The sequence below is a fragment of the Leucopleurus acutus genome (genome assembly GCF_964270905.1).
Source record: "Leucopleurus acutus genome assembly, chromosome: 15".
Classification (NCBI taxonomy): Eukaryota; Metazoa; Chordata; class Mammalia; order Artiodactyla; family Delphinidae; genus Leucopleurus; species Leucopleurus acutus.
In genome coordinates, this window is record NC_139157.1 from 5692247 (window position 1) to 5714103 (window position 21857).

At 37.2% G+C, this 21857-nt stretch overlaps 1 protein-coding gene across 1 annotated transcript in view; it reads right to left on the reverse strand.

The window, feature by feature from the left end:
- Positions 1 to 21857, reverse strand: part of PACRG (parkin coregulated) — a gene marked incomplete at both ends in the record, with an annotated part of 515387 nt that overhangs the window by 222126 nt on the left and 271404 nt on the right. Inside the window, one exon of the mRNA XM_082855582.1 lies at positions 11416 to 11587. Coding sequence (XP_082711708.1) covers positions 11416 to 11587 — 172 coding nt within the window. The remainder of the gene's footprint in view (positions 1 to 11415; positions 11588 to 21857) is intronic.

Genomic DNA, 21857 nt, shown 5'->3' on the forward strand with positions numbered 1-21857 from the left:
CAAATATTTTGATGCATCTACTGTGTACTAGCCAGTACATTAGATGCTGTGGGGACATATCACTTTCTAACATTATATTCTAAGTGACGTAAGAGAGAAAAATTCAAAGTTCTGTGAGAATAGGAAGGCAGAGTGGGGAGAGGGCTGGAGTTGAGGGGAGGGAGGGAGAGGGCAATCAGAAGAGGCTCTCCAGGACAATTCCTATTGGAAGTGGGTTTTGAAGCTTCCTTAACGTTTAGGCATTTGAGGATGTGTGGGAATGGGTATGCCCCGAAGAGCAAAGATAGAAAAGGGCAAGACAAGTTCTATAGCACAATCGGTTTGGCTAGAGCATTGGGTGCATGAGGGGAAAGAGTAAGATATTAAGTCAGAAACATAATTTGCAGCCAGATATTTAATGCCATGCCAAAGAATGGAAAGTAGGCAGAAGCTGGATGGGAGTCTGTCCTTGCAAGATGGAAGTGTACTAGGTAAGATTTTGAGTTGAAAACTTTTTGCCTCCAAAAACTAAGGTGTGTGTCCTGAGGCAGAAGGAGGTAGAAGGTATATTTAATTGAGGTATCAGAGAACAGAGTTTTGGGCTGGCAGAGTATGTAAAAAATTAGAGGGGGGGATCCTGGAAGGTAGAGACCCACAGATGAGGTAAACAAAAAACCTGCAAGAAAACTCTACCTTAGCTGATCTCTAAGGATTACACACATGAGAGAGATCTCAGTAGGCCCAGATGATAAGCAGAGGCTGGAAGGTGAAAGAACTGAAGATGAAAGAACTTAGCCTCCTGTTCACCACAGGGGAGACAAAGTTTAGAGTTTGTGTTTAGCAGGTTAACTATCCATTAGAATTAGAACTGACACTCTTCAAAAGAATATAACAGAATCCAGAGACTCTATGATATATTAGTCATAATGTCCATGGTAGGATTATACATTCTGGCCCCTAAGCAACTATAGTTAACAGAACACCCCACCTCCCCCATTAACCTGCAATAGGTGTGTAGCAGATATGAGAAACAGAACTTTTTAAAGTCACTATTGTTTTAAGCTTTTGATTTTGGAGATTGGTTGCTCTTTCAATATAACCTAGCCTGCTCTGATTTAAAAAAATTCCTTTTATCATATTAAGAGAACTCCCTTCTATCCTTAGTTTGTTTTAAAAATAGAAATGGGTGTTGAATTTTATCAAATGCTTTTTACCATCATTTGAGATGATCACCTGATTTTTAGCCCTTAATACACAAATGTAAATGGCATTATCTGATTTTTCTAATGTTAAGCCAATCTTATCTTCCTGAAATAAAAGAAACTTTGTCATGAGAAATTATCATTTTTATATATCAATGGATTCAGTTTGCTAGTAATTTTGTTCAGAAATTTTTCACTGATATTCATGAATGAGATTTTCCTGGAAGATTCCTTCTTGTAATTTCTTGTAATGTCCTTGTTGGTATCAAGTTTATGTTGCACCATAAAATGAGTTGGAGTCTATATTCTCTATTTTCATTGTCTGAGAAAATCTGTGCAAGATTTACATTATTTTTTCCCTAAGTCTAACCAGTGAGGCTATGTGAGCCTTGAGTTATCTCTGTATGAGGAATTTTAATTACTAACTTAATTTCTTCACTTGTTATACTACTGTTTGTACCTTAACTTATTTTCTATTTCTCTGGTGTCAATTTTGTACATTATATATTCCAAAAATTTGACCATTTCATTGAAATTTCAAAGTTTTAGGGATAAAGTTGTTTATAATATCCTATCAAGATATCCTATCAATGTCTGTACGGTCTGTATAACATTTCCTTTTCCATTTCTGATATTGGTTATTTTTGCCTTTCATTTTTTATTTATAAGCTTTTACAAATGTTTATCAATTTTATTAATCATTTCAAGAAACCAAACAACATTTGGTTTTTGATGCTCTCATTTGCATGGTTGTTTTCTATTTTTATTTTATTTTGCTTTTATACTAATAATTTATTCTTCCTTTGACTTTCTTTTACTGTTCTTCCTGTCATTTATTGAGATGGATACTTCATTTACTATTTTTCCCTTTTTTTCTTTTTGATACCATGTTTAAGGCTACATATTTTCCTCTAAACACTGCTTTACATGTCATATGTGATAAATATTTTAATGTAATTTTTTGTAATATTTTTATGTAATATATTTGGTAAGTTTTTAATATGTAATTTATGTGATATTTTCATTATTGTGCAGTTAAAATACTTCATAATTTCATTAGAATTTCTTATTTGACCCATGAGGTATGTAAAAGTATATGTCAATTTCAAAATGTATGGGAATGTTTTAGTCATTGCTTTAAAAAATTGATTTCTAACATAAATTGCATCTTAGTTGCACAATATACTTTGTATGAATTCCATGCTTTGATATTTTTTGAGACTTGTTTTATGGCCTAGGATATGGTTAATTTTTGTAAATATTCTATGTGTGCCTAAAAAAAGTCATTTGCAGTGATAGATGCAGCCCTAAATTTTGTAAAGAAGAGAAGAAGCTCAGGAGATCCAGATATGATTCAAATCTTGATTCTACCATTTGGCAACTGTATGACATGGATGTTTTTCTTAAATTTTACATGCCTCAGTTTTGTCACCTGTGAAATGAGGATTATAGTAGCTGGATTGAATAATATGATTCCAGGAAAGCGCCTAGCCCACTGAAAGCTTCCAAGACATATGGTGGTTTCCTTGCTTTTGTAGTGCAAAACTTTAGCATAATTTTCTGTCTTTGACCTCACAAATTGTGAAAGAGAAAATAATATATAAATTATTTGAAGCACATGATAGAATAAATATATATTAAGATCTATATCATAGACAGGATTCACTTTCTTTTCAGCCTCCATGATGACAATAACTGAGCATTCCTATAGCCTAATAAGAGCCTCAGTAAATTCCCCAAAAAATGTAAATAGAGGAGAAGCTACATTCTTTTGCCACAGAGCAATAAATATAAATAAAATGATCATGAAAAAAAAATCTCTAAATATTTGTAAATTTTAATGTATTATTTTGTTCAAATGAATCATCAAAACTGTAAATACAAACTATAATATAGTGACAAGGAGAAACATACATATAAAAATAAATAGAATTAATTCAAAATTGCACACAGAAGCAAAGTCATAGCTTTACATGCTGTGATTACCAAAAGAGAAACAATAAAAATAAAAGTATGCTTTTAATGTAAAATGATACAAAAGCAAAACAAACAAAAATCTTAAGGAAAACAGATAAACCAACTGCCTTGAAGAAGATGTGATATACATATACATGTGTGTATACAATATATATACACACAGTATATATATACACACACACAGAATGGAATATTACTCAGCCATAAAAAGAATAAAATTCTGCCATTTGCAACAACATGAATGGACATAGATGGTATTATGCTTAGTGAAATAAGTCAGCAAAAGACATACTGTATGTTATTACTTACACGTGGAATCTAAAAAATAAAACAAAAGAATGAATGTAACAAAACAGAAACAGACTCACAGATATAGAGGACAAACTAGTGGCTACCAATGGGGAGAGTGAAAGGGGAGGGGCGAGATAGAGGTATTGGATTAAGAGGTACAAACTACTATGTATAAAATAAATAAGCTACAAGGATATAATGTACAGCACAGGGAGTATAGCCAATCTTTTATAACAACTTGAAATAGAGTATAATCTATAAAAATATTGAATCATTATGTTGTACACCTGAAACTAATACAATATTGCAAATCAACTATACTTCAATAAAAAAATTAAAAATTTATAAACCATAAAGTTGAATAGAAACAAGGTGAGACTTTTAAAAAATACTAAACATAAAATACAGAAACCACTGGCTGACAATAAATTAGAGAGAAAATATAAATGCATAATATTATCCCCATTTTATAGAACAGGCAACAGTGTAACATGGAGTAAAGCAACTCGCCTCAGATCACGTGGCAACTAAACAGTGCAGCCAGGATTAGAAGGTGAGCAGTCTGATTCCATAGTCTATGCTCACAACTAGTACACTAGTACACTATCCTGTTGATCTATATGCAGGATTGGGAAAGCCTTAAAATCTAGTAAAGAGGAAGGTAATTGTTACTGAATGAGGGAAGGAAGGATATAATGAGTCAGAAAGCAAAAAGCAAATACACAAACACCCAAATCCTACAAATCTATAGTAAATATTCATGGAGAGATAAGAGAATGAGCATAATGTGTTCATAAAAGAAGGGAACAAAATACTATTTTAAAAGAACAATGAGATTAAAATAAAATTATGATAATTAACAAATTATTCAATCATATTTTTGAAAGATAATGTCAAGGAAATTTCCCAGGAAGTAGAACTAAGACAGAGTTGGATGATATGAGCAAAAGGATAAAGAAATTCGAGAAACAGCCCACAGGGTGCAATATATTAGTAGCAGGAATTACAGACAGAGAAGTAAGAGAAAATAGAGGGAGAACATTATTAAAGGAATAATGCATGCAAAGTTTCTAGTGCTGGAAGACATATGTCTCTAAATTGAAATTTTCCAGGACAATTAATGAAAACACAGCCATATCAAAGCATATCAACATGAAATTTCATATTACCAGCGATAAAGAGAAGAAGCAGAAAGCTTTCAGAGACTAGGGGAAACAAGCCACAGGCAAATGGCTGGAAACTCAAGTGGCATCAAGATTTTCTAAGCAATGTAAGAACCTGGGAGGCAGCAGAGACATGACCTCAAAATTCTGGATGAAAATGATTTTCAGTGGAGCCAAACTAATAAACAGTGTGATGGTAGAATTTTCAGATAAGCAAGGCCTGAAAAATATACCTTTCATGTACTTACAAGAAACTACTGGAAGATGTGCACTTTAAAAATGAGGAAAATAGGACAAACAGCAATGGAAAAAAAGAGGTCAAACATGAAAGAGGAGTAAGGAGAAGTAGCAGAAAGAGGGAGGGTGCAAAGGGTATCTCCAGGAAAAGAAAGAAAATTGATGAGTTGTCCGATGCTCTGAACATCTGGAAAATAATATTCATTTGCTAGATCCTGAAATATTTGAAAAGAAATAGTAAGTATATACGAAACAAGCAAACAAAATGAGAGGCAATTTTCAATGCTAAGAAAAACAAGTTGCCTAAGAAAGAAATGCAATCATAGTAATTGTGTGATTTGCAGTGAACAGTATTTATGTCATCACAATAGTGTAACAACTGATTATTGATTTATCCAAAACTGTATATAACTATATTGGAAGGGTGGAGTGGGAAAGAAGGCAAGTTTGGGTAAGAGAGCCAGATTCTGACCATTTCTCGGTGACTGGCAGCTCTCATCAGAACCATATTGTTGGGAACGATCAGTGGGAACAACCTCTCAAAGAAGTTTCCACACCGAAGCTTTTGTCTTGTGATTAGTGATTATTTCTCCCATTTATTTGTGATCATCACAGATAATTTAGCTTTCCTTTTGTCATCTCATTAGTTTTCTTTTTTTTTGCAATCTCCCTTGTCTTTTTTTTAACGTTGTTTCCTTATTGACAGTGTTTCAGTTCTCTTTCCCTAGTACTTCATCTGATATACCACCTATTTTAATCTATTAATGGTTACTTTTAAGGCCTAAAAACTGAACCTTACATTTCTCTAATTAGTCACATTATGAATGAAGCAGTGTCTTTGGGTTTATTACATATAAGAGAAATGATCATTCATCTACTTTCCACCAGCTCATTCCCCACCTTGCTCTCATGCCCAGGATCTTGTGGGAGGGTCTGAGGAGTCCCAGCCTAATCTTGGCCTGGTCACCCTTGTCCTGACCTTGCAGCAGCAGCATTAACTGGGGGCTTCTTAGAAATGCAGCATCTCAGGTCACTTCATATCTACTGATGTGGAACCTACATTTTACTGGGGTCTGGAGATGATTTGTGTGCACAGTGAAGTTTGGGAATTGGTGCTTTAGACAGCAGGCTGTCCCCTTGGGTTGGTAAAGACTATATGTAGATTTTAGGCCCCAAGGTCAGGCAGTGGAGGAAGGACCAGCATCTTATTGTCTCTCAATCAAGAGGTTTACTCTTATTCTAGAGGCAAAAAATATCAGTATAGCAGCTGATTGTTGTTCTAAAACATGATGTCATGGTTTGCACTGCACAAAGCGTCATGACAATAACATCTTTACTGTGAACATTTTTATCAACATAAATTGATCCTCTTTACACACATAAAACTTCTTTTCATTAAATTCTACTTTTCTAAAATTGAATAACTACTCCTGCCTTCTTTTTCTTCATTTTCCCCAATACAGCTTTTATTTTTTAAATGTTTAAGTATTATTTTGTTTTTATATATATAGAGAGAGTTTATATTCAGATTTTGTTTTTCACAAACCAATCTGAAAGTTAATTTTCATAGTTGATATATTTGATTTCACATTTTCACCTTATTTTGAGCTTTTGGCTCAGCACTTCCTTGCTGACTATTCAGTTTCATTCTTTTAATATATAGACTCTGTTTTAAATACTTTTATCTTCTCCATTGACTTTGAAGGTTTATATCCAATTTCTCTGAATTATTTTTGCCACATTACTGCAAAATGATCCTTTGACATTTCTTGCAGTTTTGAAACTCTTTTCCATCAACTATTTACACTTAACTCTAGATTTAGTGGCTCTTAATGCAACTTGCTTTTCAAACTATGAATCCTCATTTTGGGGTTCTTATCTTGGCTTTACTCTCTGAGAGTTGGAGCACATCCACAGTAACCCTTGGTACGAAGGGCAGGTGGGCATTATGCTCACTGGGTCTGTGAGTCTTCTTTTTCTTCTCCTTCTCCTCCTTCTCTTTCTTCTCCTCCTTCCTTCTTTTTTTAAACCAATTTTCATTCAGTTTATTACATCATGTCTTGCTACTCATATGACAGGGATGAAATGTGCATAAGGTGATTCTCCTCCAATTCTCATTGCCGTCTGGAATTTACTCTTACGAAAAGTGTCTTAGCCCCAGTTATTTTTATTTCTTGGTGTGTACCACTTTTTTCCCTGTCCAGATGTTTTTCCTTGTAATGAGCATTTTCTACCTGCAAAATAAGGGATATTTTTCACGTCTGAAAATTTCTTTCAATTCCTTCTGCCATTACCATTTCTATTCCTGTTGTTTTGATGATTCCTCTTGGGAGCCCCTATAACTTTTAGCTCCTGCTTGTGTCCTATGTTCTCCATTTTATAGTCCTTCCTCACCTTCTTTTTTATTCTTGTCTTTTCTGAGGGAGATGGGCTACATTTACAATTCCAGGTTGTGCAGTTGATTGTCCTCTGTGCCTCTGGGGGGACATTAATCCTGCTCTGACATTTTTAGTTTCCCTTTTCTCAGTCAGCACTGGCTTATTTTCATGTGAGTCTGGTTTCCTCTTGTAACTTTCTGCTTCTGTTTCATAGAGGCTGTATCTTCCTGAATGCTGAGGATGTCAAACACGTTTCTACAAGTTTCTTCTGGATCCTATGTAAAACGTTGTTGAGGTACAGTTTTCCTCTGACTATTCATGATATTTTCTCCCCTGTGTGTAGCAACTTGTTTTGAATGGCCCCGTGTGGCTGGGTTATTGTTATTGTTCTTGCTTTTATGGAGGAGAGAGAGCGCTAAACCCAGACTCTGCAGGTTGCTCTTGGCACCTCCTATCCTCCTGGCTGCTATGGGAATCCCCTTCTGCTTTCGATAGGCAAAGCTTCCAGTGATTTCTTCCTGGGATTGCTCTGCTAGATTTTGATGGATTTGTGTTCTCCTCACTGGATGGAGTGGACAGAAGTCTAAAATCCACAGTTTGGATTGCTCACATGGTCCCTCTCATCTCATCCTCACCTACAACGTTTCGCTGTTGCTCTCAGCAATCAATACTCCATTGCCAATGCTGACTACTTTATACTGGGATTTTTTTGTAGTTTCTGACCCAGAATAACTCAAGAAGGTGTAAATAAGAAAGTGGGAGAGGAAGAGGAGGACCTGTAGTGATGCCATAAAGCAACAGAAATGGAACAATGTGTTAAATGTGCACTGTCCCCGTTATTACTCGATGACCCCACTTGGGGTCTTGAGCCAAGGAGAGAAGCAGAAAGTAAAGGGTCTTCTTATCTCTTTTTATGTTAGAAATCGTAGAACCACTGAATGTGTCCATTTCTCATTCCAGTATTATCAACCTTCCATTTAGTTGAAATAAACTCCAGATTCCAGAAATAGATAGGCAGGTAATCCCATTCACAGCTCCACAGGGAGTTTATATATTTTGCTTTGCCTTCAGAGATATTAATTATCGATGAATTAGAATTCAAGAAAAGATGTTAAAGAACTGCTAGCTGGTGATGGTGAGGTTAACTTTTGCCCCTGGAATGAGCCAAAATTTTACTAATAGTACCTTTTGAAAATAAGGTACACACAGCTGTTATATGTTATGCCAATTATGTGTATCAGTCCGCTTCTGGATCAACTAGCTCCCTTCCAGAATTCCACCTGAAAAATGTAGTTTATGTATGTAATACTTTTCACACTGTGCTGGAACCATGCATTATCTTGCATAGTTAATCACTATTCTTTGCTGAGTAAAGTTTGGCTTTCAGTGATGTAGACAGAGTGAGAAGAAGCAAGCTGAGTTAGAAGATTCAGGATCAGTATATAATAGCAGAAGCCCAGGAAGGCAAACTAGGATATCTACCAAGAGAAACTTTCATTGCTTCTGGAACTGTAAATGATCAAATTCATACATAGTTACTGTTCCCTGATAGATCATGTTTACTGAGTTCTTAATGTTTTCACTCATCAGCAAATGACCTCTAGGATGTGTCCTTAGAACACATCACTTCTCTCTTAACTCATTTAAGTATCTTCAGAATACTTAAATCAAATAAAATTGAAAATCAATCCACCTTGGCCTACAATACTCTAATTTGGACTGTTTTAATTGTAAGTGGTATAATCAAAATATTTCTTAGAAGTTCTCTTTCTGCCCTTCAGTGTTTTCAGTGGGGCTATGAGGGAGAGACTCCTGAGAAGGCAGGGATCCCAAAATGAACAGTTTATTGTAAAGAAAAGAACAGACTTCCAGTATTGCTGCTGTTCGGATGGGTGCAGGACAAAAGGATAATGTGCTCTCCAGATAGTTCCCGGGGAGAATGTTCTGGGCTTTTTTGTTTATCGATAAAACTTGTGCATCATCTTTAGAAAATGTAGCATTTTTACTAGAATTTAACATATTCAAAAATTATGACTTGTTAGAAAGAATAAATCACATTTGGAAAAGGTTTTAATATAACTCAGTATTATATATCCTTCCTGAAGGCCTTTAAAGATTAGCCCTTCACTCAGCTGATGCATGAGGGGAAAGGAAAATTGGTTTTTAATAAAGTCGCTTTTGAAGAGTCGTTTTTCTTTCCACATTGCTTTTCACAGCAGGTATCACTGTCCTCTTGTTTGGTTTCACTTTCTATGTCTTGGTGGAAATTGGAAGCGGTCAGTTACATATCTTTTACAGAAATCTCAAAGACATGAGAGCAAATTTTAAAGTTGACTCAATTTACATAGTGACGGAAGAACTGCCAAAATTCTAGAACTCTAATGACACTTAATTCGAATCAATAAACTAGGGACCACGGATCAGATTAAGTAATCCAGACTGTGGGAAATGACCCAATGTTGAACTATTTTGTTCTTGTTTTGGCCAAACCATATGGCAAGACTACCCCTGAGACAGTGAGGATGGGGTTCCCCTGTATCCTAGGAGACTAAGCAGGTGTACCGTCAATCATCCTGGGCAGCGGTCCATCCTGGAGTTGGGAGTGAGTGGAACTTGGGGTGGGGAAGCAGGGACCTGCTCATTCCTCTGAAGCCATGGGGTGTTTGGGCCCTGAGCCAGTGGGTAAAATGCCTGGGGCAGCTCTGGCTGGGAAAGGGTGGGATTGCCTCTGCCCATGACCTGCTCAGAGGCACCAACCTCTGCTTTTCAATCAGCAGCAGTGACAAAAGCTGAAGCAGCAGCAACAGTGCAGGTCAGCAACTCTGGTGCAGGCAGAGTCTGGGGGCTTAAGGGGATAGCAGAGGGGGCCAGTCCTGGCCATTTGGACTTGAGAAGAGGCCAGAACCCCCTCCTGGAATCTCGTCACTGTAGGGTGGCTCTATTTCAAGGGCCGTCAGCAGGATGGCAGCTAGGTGAGGAGACTGGACTGGAAGTGGCTAAGGGTCTTATGTGGGGGCCATGAGATGCCATTGCACTGGACAATGAAAATCTCAGAAAACACTTTTATTTTTTTCTTAAAACTTTTTAATATGGGAATTTTCAAATACATATACAAAAGTAAAGAGAATGATGAACCCACATACCCATCACCCAACTTTAACAGTTATCAACATTTTGCCATACATCCTCATCTGTCCTTCACCTCAATTCTTTCTCTCTCCTGGATTTATTATTTATTTATTTTTGTTAGTTTCTTCTTTAAAACAAAGTGAATCAGCTATACATATACATATACCCCCGTATCTCCTCCCTCTTGTGGCTCCCTCCCACCCTCCCTATCCCACCCCTCTAGGTGGTCACAAAGCACCGAGCTGATCTCCCCGTGCTATGCGGCTGCTTCCCACTAGCTATCTATTTTACATTTAGTAGTGTATATATGTCCATGCCACTCTCTCACTTCATCCCAGCTTACCCTTCCCCCTCCTCATGTCCTCAAGTCCATTCTCTACATCTGCGTCTTTATTCCTGTCCTGCCCCTAGGTTCTTCAGAACCATTTTTGTTTGTTTTTTAGATTCCATATATATGTGTTAGCGTACAGTATTTGTTTTTCTCAGAAACACTTTTAAAGGGGTGCTTTCAGCCAACTAGTCTGTAGGGACTCAGGTCAGAATAAATTGGCCACAAAAAGGAAGCACAATCTCATTTTATAGACAAACAGATAAAGCCAGTGACAGGATTACTCAAGGGACCCCCCCAGATAATTCACTGTAGACAAAAAGTTCAAGTATTTAATAACATTGATCTTTTCTCCATTCCAGACTTTTTTCTTAAAATTATGAATTCTGCTGCATAAAAGATACTAAATATAATTGTGTTTGTATTGTATATTATACACTTTACTTATGAATGTACAAATTAATGTTAATGCTTATGTCTTTACTATGAAACATTTTAAGTTAGTGTAAACCCCATGCAATTTAGTTTATTTATGTCGCTAAGCTGCACCGCAGTATCAATGATGGGATATATTAGGAGATTTGGGATGTTTGGCCCCATAAGTCAATTTATAAAAATTATTGCAAAACCTGGGGATAGCCTCAGTCTGTTGTGTTTTATTGCTTAATTAGCAAGTTGTCAAAAAGTGGCACCATATAAAGTGAGTGATGCTTTTTTACCTGTTCACTTACTTTTTATCGGGATAATGAGCTGTGGAATGACAGGAAGAATCTTGTTCCCCCCGTGTTCCAACATGTCGTGGATTCCTTGCCGAGCAAAAAATTCATAGGGAAATGTCATTTCACAGAGCCCATCAAAAAACAGAGGCAGATAATGATGGTAATCCAGCTTCTCAATTTCTACCTGAAAGGAGAGAGAAAAAATGCTATGTGAAAACAACAATGAGGCAAAGCATGGCTGGGCCAACTGTGAAGCTGTCACTAACTTAGGAGAAGCAAGTTCTTCAGAACTTCAGGAAGATTTTATTAGCCAACTCACGTAACAACCTGAAGTATGTTGTCACGTCTTTAATCTAGTAGTAATGAGGTTAAAATCATTGACCTTTAAATATTAACAGATTAAAATCATTAATAATCTACATTGGGAGCATTTTAGTACTTTTCGGGGGGGGTTCTTAGGTTAATTTTTTACCATTTGGCACAAAGGCAATACTGAAAAGGGATTCAAAAAGTCCATGGTATGTATGCTGAAAAAATATATATATATAAAAGAATAAAATGGGAAAGAAACAGTTGAAAGGAGATTAACATCTGAATTTCTAACAAAACTCTAATAGGTATTGCACATTAATATATTCTTGTGAGCTATGTCTCTTCAGGACCTGGCAAATATGAGAGTAAGGGGTAAAATACGATTCCATGGAAGACACACACTGAGCTGAACCTAAACAGACCATGGACCCCTCAGAATTAAAATATCCCAAACTCTCCTCTGCTTCTTCTGGGGCCAGAGATACACCACTTTTCCACTTCTATATACTTCACTCTCAATAATGCTTGCATGACCTCTTGTCCAGGTCTTTGCAATAGTATCAAGCACTATAAGGAATAGGAACAAAATTTCCAGAACAGAGAAAAGAGATGGCACTTTGGCAGCTGTTCACATGTAGATTTGCTCTAGCCTGGGTCCTCTACTATCTAGAGTATCCATGACCTGACTTTCTACCCGCAAGGTGACAGGAGTGATGGTGATATCATGGATGGAAAGAGGCCAACAGACAGACTGTGGATATAACACACCTACAGAGCAAAGGATGCAGTGTTCCCAGTAAGAGGTGCAAATTTCCCTGATTTTCATGTCCTTATGAAGGTACCCAGCTTGCAATTATCACCATATATATATATATATATATATATATATATATATATATATATATATATATATATAAAATTAAGTGAGGAGCCCACCAAGACCTCAGAGAAACCTTTTTACATTAGGAGGTTTTCATAACCTCCAGTTGTCTCCCAGCATTCTGGAGTTTCTAGCCATGTGCCTGCCTGGGCCTGGGTGTGAGTAACTGATAACAACCCAACCACATTTCTGAGTGCTTACTATAAGTCCGGGAGAATCAAATGTCCTACAATTCTCCAAGCAGGAGGTCTGTCTCCAGACTGCTCATGAACTACCCAGCCAACTAAGGAAGTAAGCACTCAGATTCTAATATTCATGCCCTTTGGGAAGTGGAGCTTGGAAAATGAATCCTAAATGGAGGTATGTACAGATATGCTTTACTTTATATTCCTTCAATAGTTGTAAAAATTGCTTTATTCATAGTAAAAGTTTATGAAGTATATATTTAATACCAACCTTCTCAAGGATTGTTGTGTATTTGAGAACACTTTAGAACATTATTTTGCACAATTAAAAACTATTGTTACATCATTCAGCTCCAAAAGTATTATACAATGTTGTTACCTATAATTTTACCTTGTAACTTAACTTCATAATAAAAGTGTCATCTGTACTATATTTTGACTTGTACTTTTGATATTTTGCTAAATTTTTAAGCCCATTGTCACAGTTTTACATATGTCTCTTATAAAGTAGAAAATCATTAAATTTTCTACTTTAATATGATCTAAGACTTTGTATTTTAATATATTAAGCATTCACATTTACGGCTATGTCTAGTTAACTTCTGTCATCTTATTTCTTTGGTCTCTGAATTTCATTTTTCATTTACTTTTTCCTTTCAACTTTGTATTTTTGTTATGTGGATTGTTTTCTTTACATTTTTGTGTCTGATGATTTGAAAGATAAAGCCTGTTTTACTATTTTATTGGAGCTATCTCACAGTATTCTCAAATATTTTAAAACATATGTATCTTAGAGAAGTAAGTTAAAAATCTCCTACTAAGATTACTGACATGCCAATTTTTCTTTGGAATTTTGTTGGATTTTTTTTTATTTTTAGTATGATTTGGGGCAACAATTCCAACATCAACAACAGCAACAAAAAAAAGCCAAGTTTATGATACCAGACACTATTGTAAATACTTATGTGTATTAGTTCACTTAATCCTCATAACAGTTCTAACAGGTAGGTATTACTGGCAACCCAATTTTCAGTATAAGGAAACTGAGGCACAGAGAGGTTTAATAACTTGTCTAAGGTTTGCAGCTAGTTAGTGCTAGAGCTGGGATCCAAACCCAAGCAGTCTGGCTGCAGGACATGATACTACTTATCAGTCTATGTTGTGAGACATGTCAAGGTTCAGCATTATTGTAATCTCCTTGTGAACTGGTCCCTTTATCCTCCTGTCTTTATCCTCTTTATCATTATTAATGCAGTCTGTCTTAGTCTAATCTAATTCTAATATTGCTATCACTGTTTTGTCTACTTTATCTTTCTCCATACTTTACTTTCTTCCTTCCTTTGACATTATGTTTAAGCATATCTTTTTTAGGTGGAGCGCCAGAAGCAAAGCCGTGAGAATGTTGGAGGGAGTGGGCCATGTCTGGTTGTCACCCTCTGGAGGGAGACCATTGCTTACTGCAGTGCTGCGCGCAGGACAAGGAACACCCAAGATACCTGATCCCAGAGATTTGCAAACAGTTTTACCATTTGGGCTGGGTCACTGGGACTGGAGGATGAATTAGCTTGAAGCATGGCCATGTGGCTGACAGGGTGTTGGTGCTCCAGCCGGGTCTCAGGCCTGAGCCTCTGAGGTGGGAGAGCCAAGTTCAGGATATTGGGACCTCCAGGCCCCATGTAATATCAATCGGTGAGAGCTCTCCAGAGATCTCCGTCTCAATGCTAACACCCAGCTCCACCCAAAGGGCAGCAGGCTCCAGTGCTGGATGTCCCATGACAAACAGCTAGCAAGACAGGAACACAACCTGATCCGTTAGCAGTGAGGCTGCCTAAAATCATACTAAGTTCACAGACACCCCAAAACACCAACGGACGCAGCCCTACCCACCAGAAAGACAAGATCCAGCCCCACCCACCAGAAAACAGGCACCAGTCCCCTCCACTAGGAAGCCTACACAAGCCACTAAACCAACCTTACCCAAGGGAGGCAGACACCAAAAACAACGGGAACTACAAACCTGCAGCCTGCGAAAAGGAGACTCCAAACACAGTAAATTAAGTAAAATGGGAAGGCAGAGAAATAAGCAGCAGATGAAGGAGCAATGTAAAAACCCACCAGACCAAACAAATGAAGAGGAAATAGGCAGTCTGCCTGAAAAAGAATTCAGAATAATGATAGTAAACATGATCCAAAATCTTGGAAATAGAATGGAGAAAATACAAGAAACGTTTAACAAGGACGTAGTAGAACTAAAGAGCAAACAAACGATGATGAACAACACAATAAATGAAATTAAAAATTCTCTAGAAGGAATCAATAGCGGAATAACTGATGGAGAAGAACAGATAAGTGATCCGGAAGATAAAATAGTGGAAATTACCACTGCAGAGCAGAATAATGAAAAGAATTGAGGACAGTCTCAGAGACCTCTGGGACAACATTAAACACACAAACATTCAAATTATAGGGGTCCCAGACGAGGAGAGAAGAAAAAAGGGTCTGAGAAAATATTTGAAGAGATTATAGTTGAAAACTTCCCTAACATAGGAAAGGAAATAGTTAATCACGTCCAGGAAGCACAAAGAGTCCCATACAGGATAAAACCAGGAGAAACATGCCAAGACACATATTAATCAAACTATCAGAAATTAAATACAAAGAAAACATATTAAAAGCAGTAAGGGAAAAGCAACAAATAACATACAAGGAAATCTCCATAAGGTTAATAGCTGATCATTCAGCAGAAACTCTGCAAGTTAGAAGGGAGTGGCAGGACATATTTAAAGTGATGAAAGGGAAAAACCTACAACCAAGATTCTCTACGCAGCAAAGATCTGATTCAGATTCGACAGAGAAATTAAAACCTTTATAGATGAGCAAAAGCTAAGAGAATTCAGCAGCACCAAACCAGCTTTACAACAAATGCTAAAGAAACTTCTCTAAGTAGGAAACACAAGAGAAGGAAAAGACCTACAATAACAAACCCAAAACAATTAAGAAAATAGTAATAGGAACATACATATCGATAACTACCTTAAATGTAAATGGATTAAATGCTCCAACCAAACAACATAGACTGGCTGAATGGACCCATATATATATGCTGCCTACAAGAGACCCAGTTCAGACCTAGGGACACATACAGACTGAAAGTAAGGGGATGGAAAAAGATATTCCATGCAAATGGAAATCAAAAGAAAGCTGGAGTAGCAATTCTCATATCAGACAAAATAGACTTTAAAATAAGGACTATTAGAAGAGACAAAGAAGGACACTACATAATGATCAAGGGATCGATCCAAGAAGAAGATATAACAATTGTAAATATTTATGCAACCAACATAGGAGCACCTCAATACATAAGGCAAATGCTAACAGCCATAAAAGGGGAAATCGACAGTAACACACTCATAGTAGGGGACTTTTTACCAATGGACAGATCATCCAAAATGAAAATAAATAAGGAAACACAAGCTTTAAATGACACATTAGACCAGATGGACCTAATAGCTATTTATAGTATATTCCATCCAAAAACCACAGAATACACTTTCTTCTCTAGTGCTCATGGAAAATTCTCTAGGATAGATCATATCTTGGGTCACAAATCAAGTAAGTTTAAGAAAATTGAAATCGTATCAAGTATCTCTTCAGACCACAATGCTATGAGCCTAGATATCAATTACAAGAAAAAAACTAAAAATTCCAACACGTGGAGGCTAAATAATACACTACTAAATAACCAAGAGATCACTGAAGAAATCAAAGAGGAAATCAAAAAATACCTAGAAACAAATGAAAATGAAAACTCAACGACACAAAACCTATGGGATGCAGCAAAAGCAGTTCTAAGGGGGAAGTTTATATCAATAAAATCCTACCTCAAGAAACAAGAAAAATCTCGAATAAACAACCTTATACCTAAAGCAATTAGAGAAAGAAGAGCAAAAAACTCCCAAAGTTAGCAGAAGGAAAGAAATCATGAAGATCAGATTAGAAGTAAATGAAAAAGGAATGAAGGAAACAATAGCAAAGATCAATAAAACTAAAAGCTGGTTCTTTGAGAAGATAAACAAAATTGATAAACCACTAGCCAGACTCATCAAGAAAAAAAGGGAGAAGACTCAAATCAACAGAATTAGAAATGAAAAAGGAGAATTAACAACTGACCCTGCAGGAATACAAAGGACCATGAGAGATTACTACAAGCAACTATATACCAATAAAATGGACAACCTGGAAGAAATGGACAAATTCTTTAAAAAGCACAAAGTTCCAAGACTGAGCCAGAAAGAAATAGAAAATATGAACAGACCAATCACAAGCACTGAAATTGAAACTGTGATTAAAAATCTTCCAACAAACAAAATCTCAGGACCAGATGGCTTCTCAGGCAAATCCTATCAAACATTTAGAGGAGAGATAAAACCTATCCTTCTCAAACTCTTTCAAAATATAGCAGAGGGAGGAACACTCCCAAACTCATTTTATGACACTACCATCTCCCTGATACCAGAACCAGACAAAGATGTCGCAAAAAAAGAAAACTACAAACCAATATCATTAATGAACATAGATGCAAAAATCCTCAACAAAATGCTAGCAAAAAGAATCCAACAGCACATTAAAAGGATCATACACCATGATCAAGTGGGGTTTATCCCAGGAATGCAAGGATTCTTCAATATACAGAAATCAATCAATGTGATATACCATATTAACAAATTGAAAGAGAAAAACCATATGATCATCTCAATAGATGCAGAGAAAGCTTTCAACAAAATTCAGCACCCATTTATGATCAAAACCCTCCAGAAAGTAAGCATAGAGGGAACTTACTTCAGCATAATAAAGGGCATATATGACAAACCCATAGCCAACATCATTCTCAATGGTGAAAAACTGAAACCATTTCCTCTAAAATCAGGAACAAGACATGGATGCCCACCCTCACCACTATGATTCAACACAGTTTTGGAAGTTTTAACCACAGGAATCAGAGAAGAAAAAGAAATAAAAGGAATGCAAATAAGAAAAGAAGAAGTAAAGCTGTCACTGTTTGCAGATGACATGATACTATACATAGAGAATCCTAAGACTCTACCAGAAAACTACTAGAGCTAATCAGTGAATTTGGTAAAGTAGCAGGATACAAAATTAATGCAGAGAAATCTCTTGCATTTCTATACACTAATGATTAAAAACATGAAAGAGAAATTAAGGAAACACTCCCATTTACCACTGCAACAAAAAGAATAAAATACCTAGGAATAAACTTACCTAAGGAGACAAAAGACCTGTATGCAGAAAACTGTAAGACACTGATTAAAGAAATTAAAGATGATACAAACAGATGGAGATATATACCATGTTCTTAGATTGGAAGAATCAACATTGTGAAAATAACTATACTACCCAATGCAATCTACAGATTCAATGCAATCTCTATCAAACTACCAATGGCATTTTTCACAGAACTAGAACAAAAGATTTCACAATTTGTATGGAAACACAAAAGACCCTGAATAGCCAAAGCAATCTTGAGAAAGAAAAACGGAGCTGGGGGAATCAGGCTCCCGGACTTCAGACTATACAACAAAGCTACAGTAATCAAGACAGTATGGTACTGGCACAAAAACAGAAATATAGATCAATGGAACAGGATGGAAAGCCCAGAGATAAACCCACACACATATGGTCACCTTATCTTGACAAAGGAGGCAAGAATATACAATGGAGAAAAGACAGCCCTTCAATAAGTGGTGCTGGGAAAACTGGACAGCTACATGTAAAAGAATGAAATTAGAACACTCCCTAGCACCATACACAACAATAAGCTCAAAATGGATTAAAGAGGACTTCCCTGGTGGCGCAGTGGTTGAGATTCCGCCTGCCAATGCAGAGGACACGGGTTCGTGCCCCGGTCCGGGAAGATCCCACATGCTGCGGAGTGGCTGGGCCCGTGAGCCATGGCTGCTGCGTCTGCGCGTCCGGAGCCTGTGCTCCGCAAGGGGAGAGGCCACAACAGTGAGAGGCCCGCGTATCGCAAAAAAAAAAAAAAAAAAAAGAAAAAGAAAATGGATTAAAGACCTAAATGTAAGGCCAGACACTATCCAACTCTTAGAGGAAAACATAGTCAGAACACTCTATGAAATACATCACAGCAAGATCCTTTTTGACCCACCTCCTAGACAAATGGAAATATAAACCAAAATAAACAAATGGGACCTAATGAAACTTAAAAGCTTTTGCACAGCAAAGGAAACCATAAACAAGACGAAAAGACAACCCTCAGAATAGGAGAAAATATTTGCAAATGAAGCAACTGACCAAGGATTAATCTCCAAAATATACAAGCAGCTCATGCAGCTCAGTATAAAAGAAGACAAACAACCCAATCCAAAAATGGGCAGAAGCTTTAAACAGACATTTCTCCAAAGAGGATCTACAGATTGCCAACAAACACATGAAATGATGCTCACTATCACTAGTCATTAGAGAAATGCAAATCAAAACTACAATGAGGTATCACCTCACACCAGTCAGAATGGCCATCATCAAAAAATCTACAAACGATAAATGCTGGAGAGCTTGTGGAGAAAAGTGAACCCTCTTGCACTGTTGGTGGGAATGTAAAGTGACACAGCCACTATGGAGAACAGTATGGAGGTTCCTTAAAAAACTAAAAATACAACTACTATACAACCCAGCAATCCCACTACTGGGTATATACCCTGAGAAAACCATAATTCAAAAAGAGTCATGTACCACAGTGTTCACTGCAGCTCTATTTGCATAGCCAGGACATGGAAGCAACCTAGGTGTCCACTGACAGATGAATGGATAAAGAAGTTGTGGCACATATATATAATGGAATATTACTCAGCCGTAAAAAGAAACAAAACTGAGTTATTTGTAGTGAGGTGGATGGACCTAGGGTCTGTCATACAGAGTGAAGTAAGTCAGAAAGAGAAAAACAAATACCGTATGCTAACACATATATATGGAATCTAAAAAACAATCAAAATTGTTCTGATGAAACTAGGGGCAGGACATCAATAAAGACACAAATGTAGAAAATGGACTTGAGGACACAGGGAGGGGGAAGGGTAAACTGGGATGAAGTGAGAGAGTATCATTGACATATATACACCACCAAATGTAAAATACATAGCTAGTGGGAAGCAGCCGCATAGCACAGGGAGATCAGCTCGGTGCTTTGTGACCACCTAGACAGGGGGGATAGGGAGGGTGGGAGGGAGACGCAAGAGGGATGAGATATGGGGATATATGTATACGTATAGCTGATTCACTTTGTTATACAGCAGAAACTAACACAGCAATGTAAAGCAATTATACTCCAATAAAGATGTTTAAAAAAAGAAAAGAATATCTTTTCTAAGTAGCTTATAGTTGGATTTGTTTTTTCCTCTCTCATTTTGTAATATGTCTTCAAACAACAAATATCAAGCATACATATGATTGTTAATTTCAAAAGTTTTGAAAAAGAAAGAAAAGCAATGGGAGCAAGGATAAAGGAAAAGAAAAAAAAGAGGGAGCATTTGAAAGACAGTAAAATTGAATGAAAGACTGAGTGAAAGAGGCTGAGAAAGAAAAAGGTTTTCTCTGTGTCTTTAACTCATTCTAGCTCACTGACCACAGCAGTTCTTTCATACCAGAAATTCTTGTAAGTTCTTCTTCTGACCTGTTTATCAATTATTTGGCATGTCTATTTCACTCAGATCTATTGTCTTAATGGAATAACAAATTGCCAGTATAGTTTGAGATCAAAAACTTCTTAAAACACTGTAGACATTTCTCTACTTGCCACAAGGTCACTTTTTTGTACATAACTCTTTTCTGTTTGCATATCTTCTGTTTCCTCTTTATTATTTTAATACTGTTTCAGTTGACGGATTTGGCTAGGGCTTGGGAAACATTCTCACATTCCATTTACAATCAGGAGCTTCCTCTGTATTTGTTTTGTTTTGTTTTTAATGATATATCTGACTTCTCCTTAATGTATTTTTCTTTTTATCTGAAGAGCTCCTCCTAGCTACCACACCGTTTTCACATTGTTTTCCACAATAAAGGTATCAATGCTTCTTCACTCCCATCTCTCTTCAACCTGGGAGGCCCTGGTGGGACATTAGTCAGGAGCCACAGCAGGTCGGGACCGAGCATATGGAGAAAGGAAATAGGAAGGGAAAAATGGAAACAGGTAGATTAATTAAGAGAATGTTGCAGTAATCCGGGTAAAGAAAGTTGGTGACTTAGGGTAAGCTGGTAGCAAGCAAAATGGCGGAAAAGTGAATGAAATAAGGACTTGTTTGGAGATAGAATCGATCAAACTGCTGATGGATTGAATGCAGAATTTGAAGGAAGGAAATCAAGGATGAACTCCAGTGATGAGGGTGTGGTGTCAAGGGGCCCAGGGAAAACAGTTTCACAAGGCCAATTACATCATGTTAATGAGAGCTGAAAAGGGACCAAAGGATTGAACAAAACAAAGGTCACTGGGAACGTGGGTTGTTCCCTTCACTGCATGCTGTCCTTCTGCAGCATTGTTCCCTGGAGACACTGGTGCCTTTTGTTCCCCAGACAGCTGGTGCATCACTCATTCCTCCTTAGAGACTTTCTTTGAATGCACTCCTCCCTTTCTCTCCAGACCTCTCAGTTGCTGGCAACTCCTTTCATCTAGATTTCAGTTCAGTGAGGCCCTCCCTCTTACCACTGCCTACTGCCCTGTTTGATTTCTTTGCGGTCCTTATCATTTATACATTGCAATTTCTTAAGTTCTGTTGTTCAGGGAACTTGTCATTGCCTAGAAGGGTGTTTGGCACACAATAGGTGAATACTCAATAAGCATGTGTTTGAATTTTAATTCTGACCTTTTGAATCTGTCCTCTGAGCTAACTCTGAGAAGCATACTCAGCTAAGGAACAATGGCCAGATGATGAATGGCCGTATCTAGAGCTGAGGGCGGGGACCACAGCAGAGCGCACAGCGGGCTGGCGCTGAACACTGACCCTGTAGCATGAAGAAGCACGTACATTTCTATAAACTTAGGTATCCCA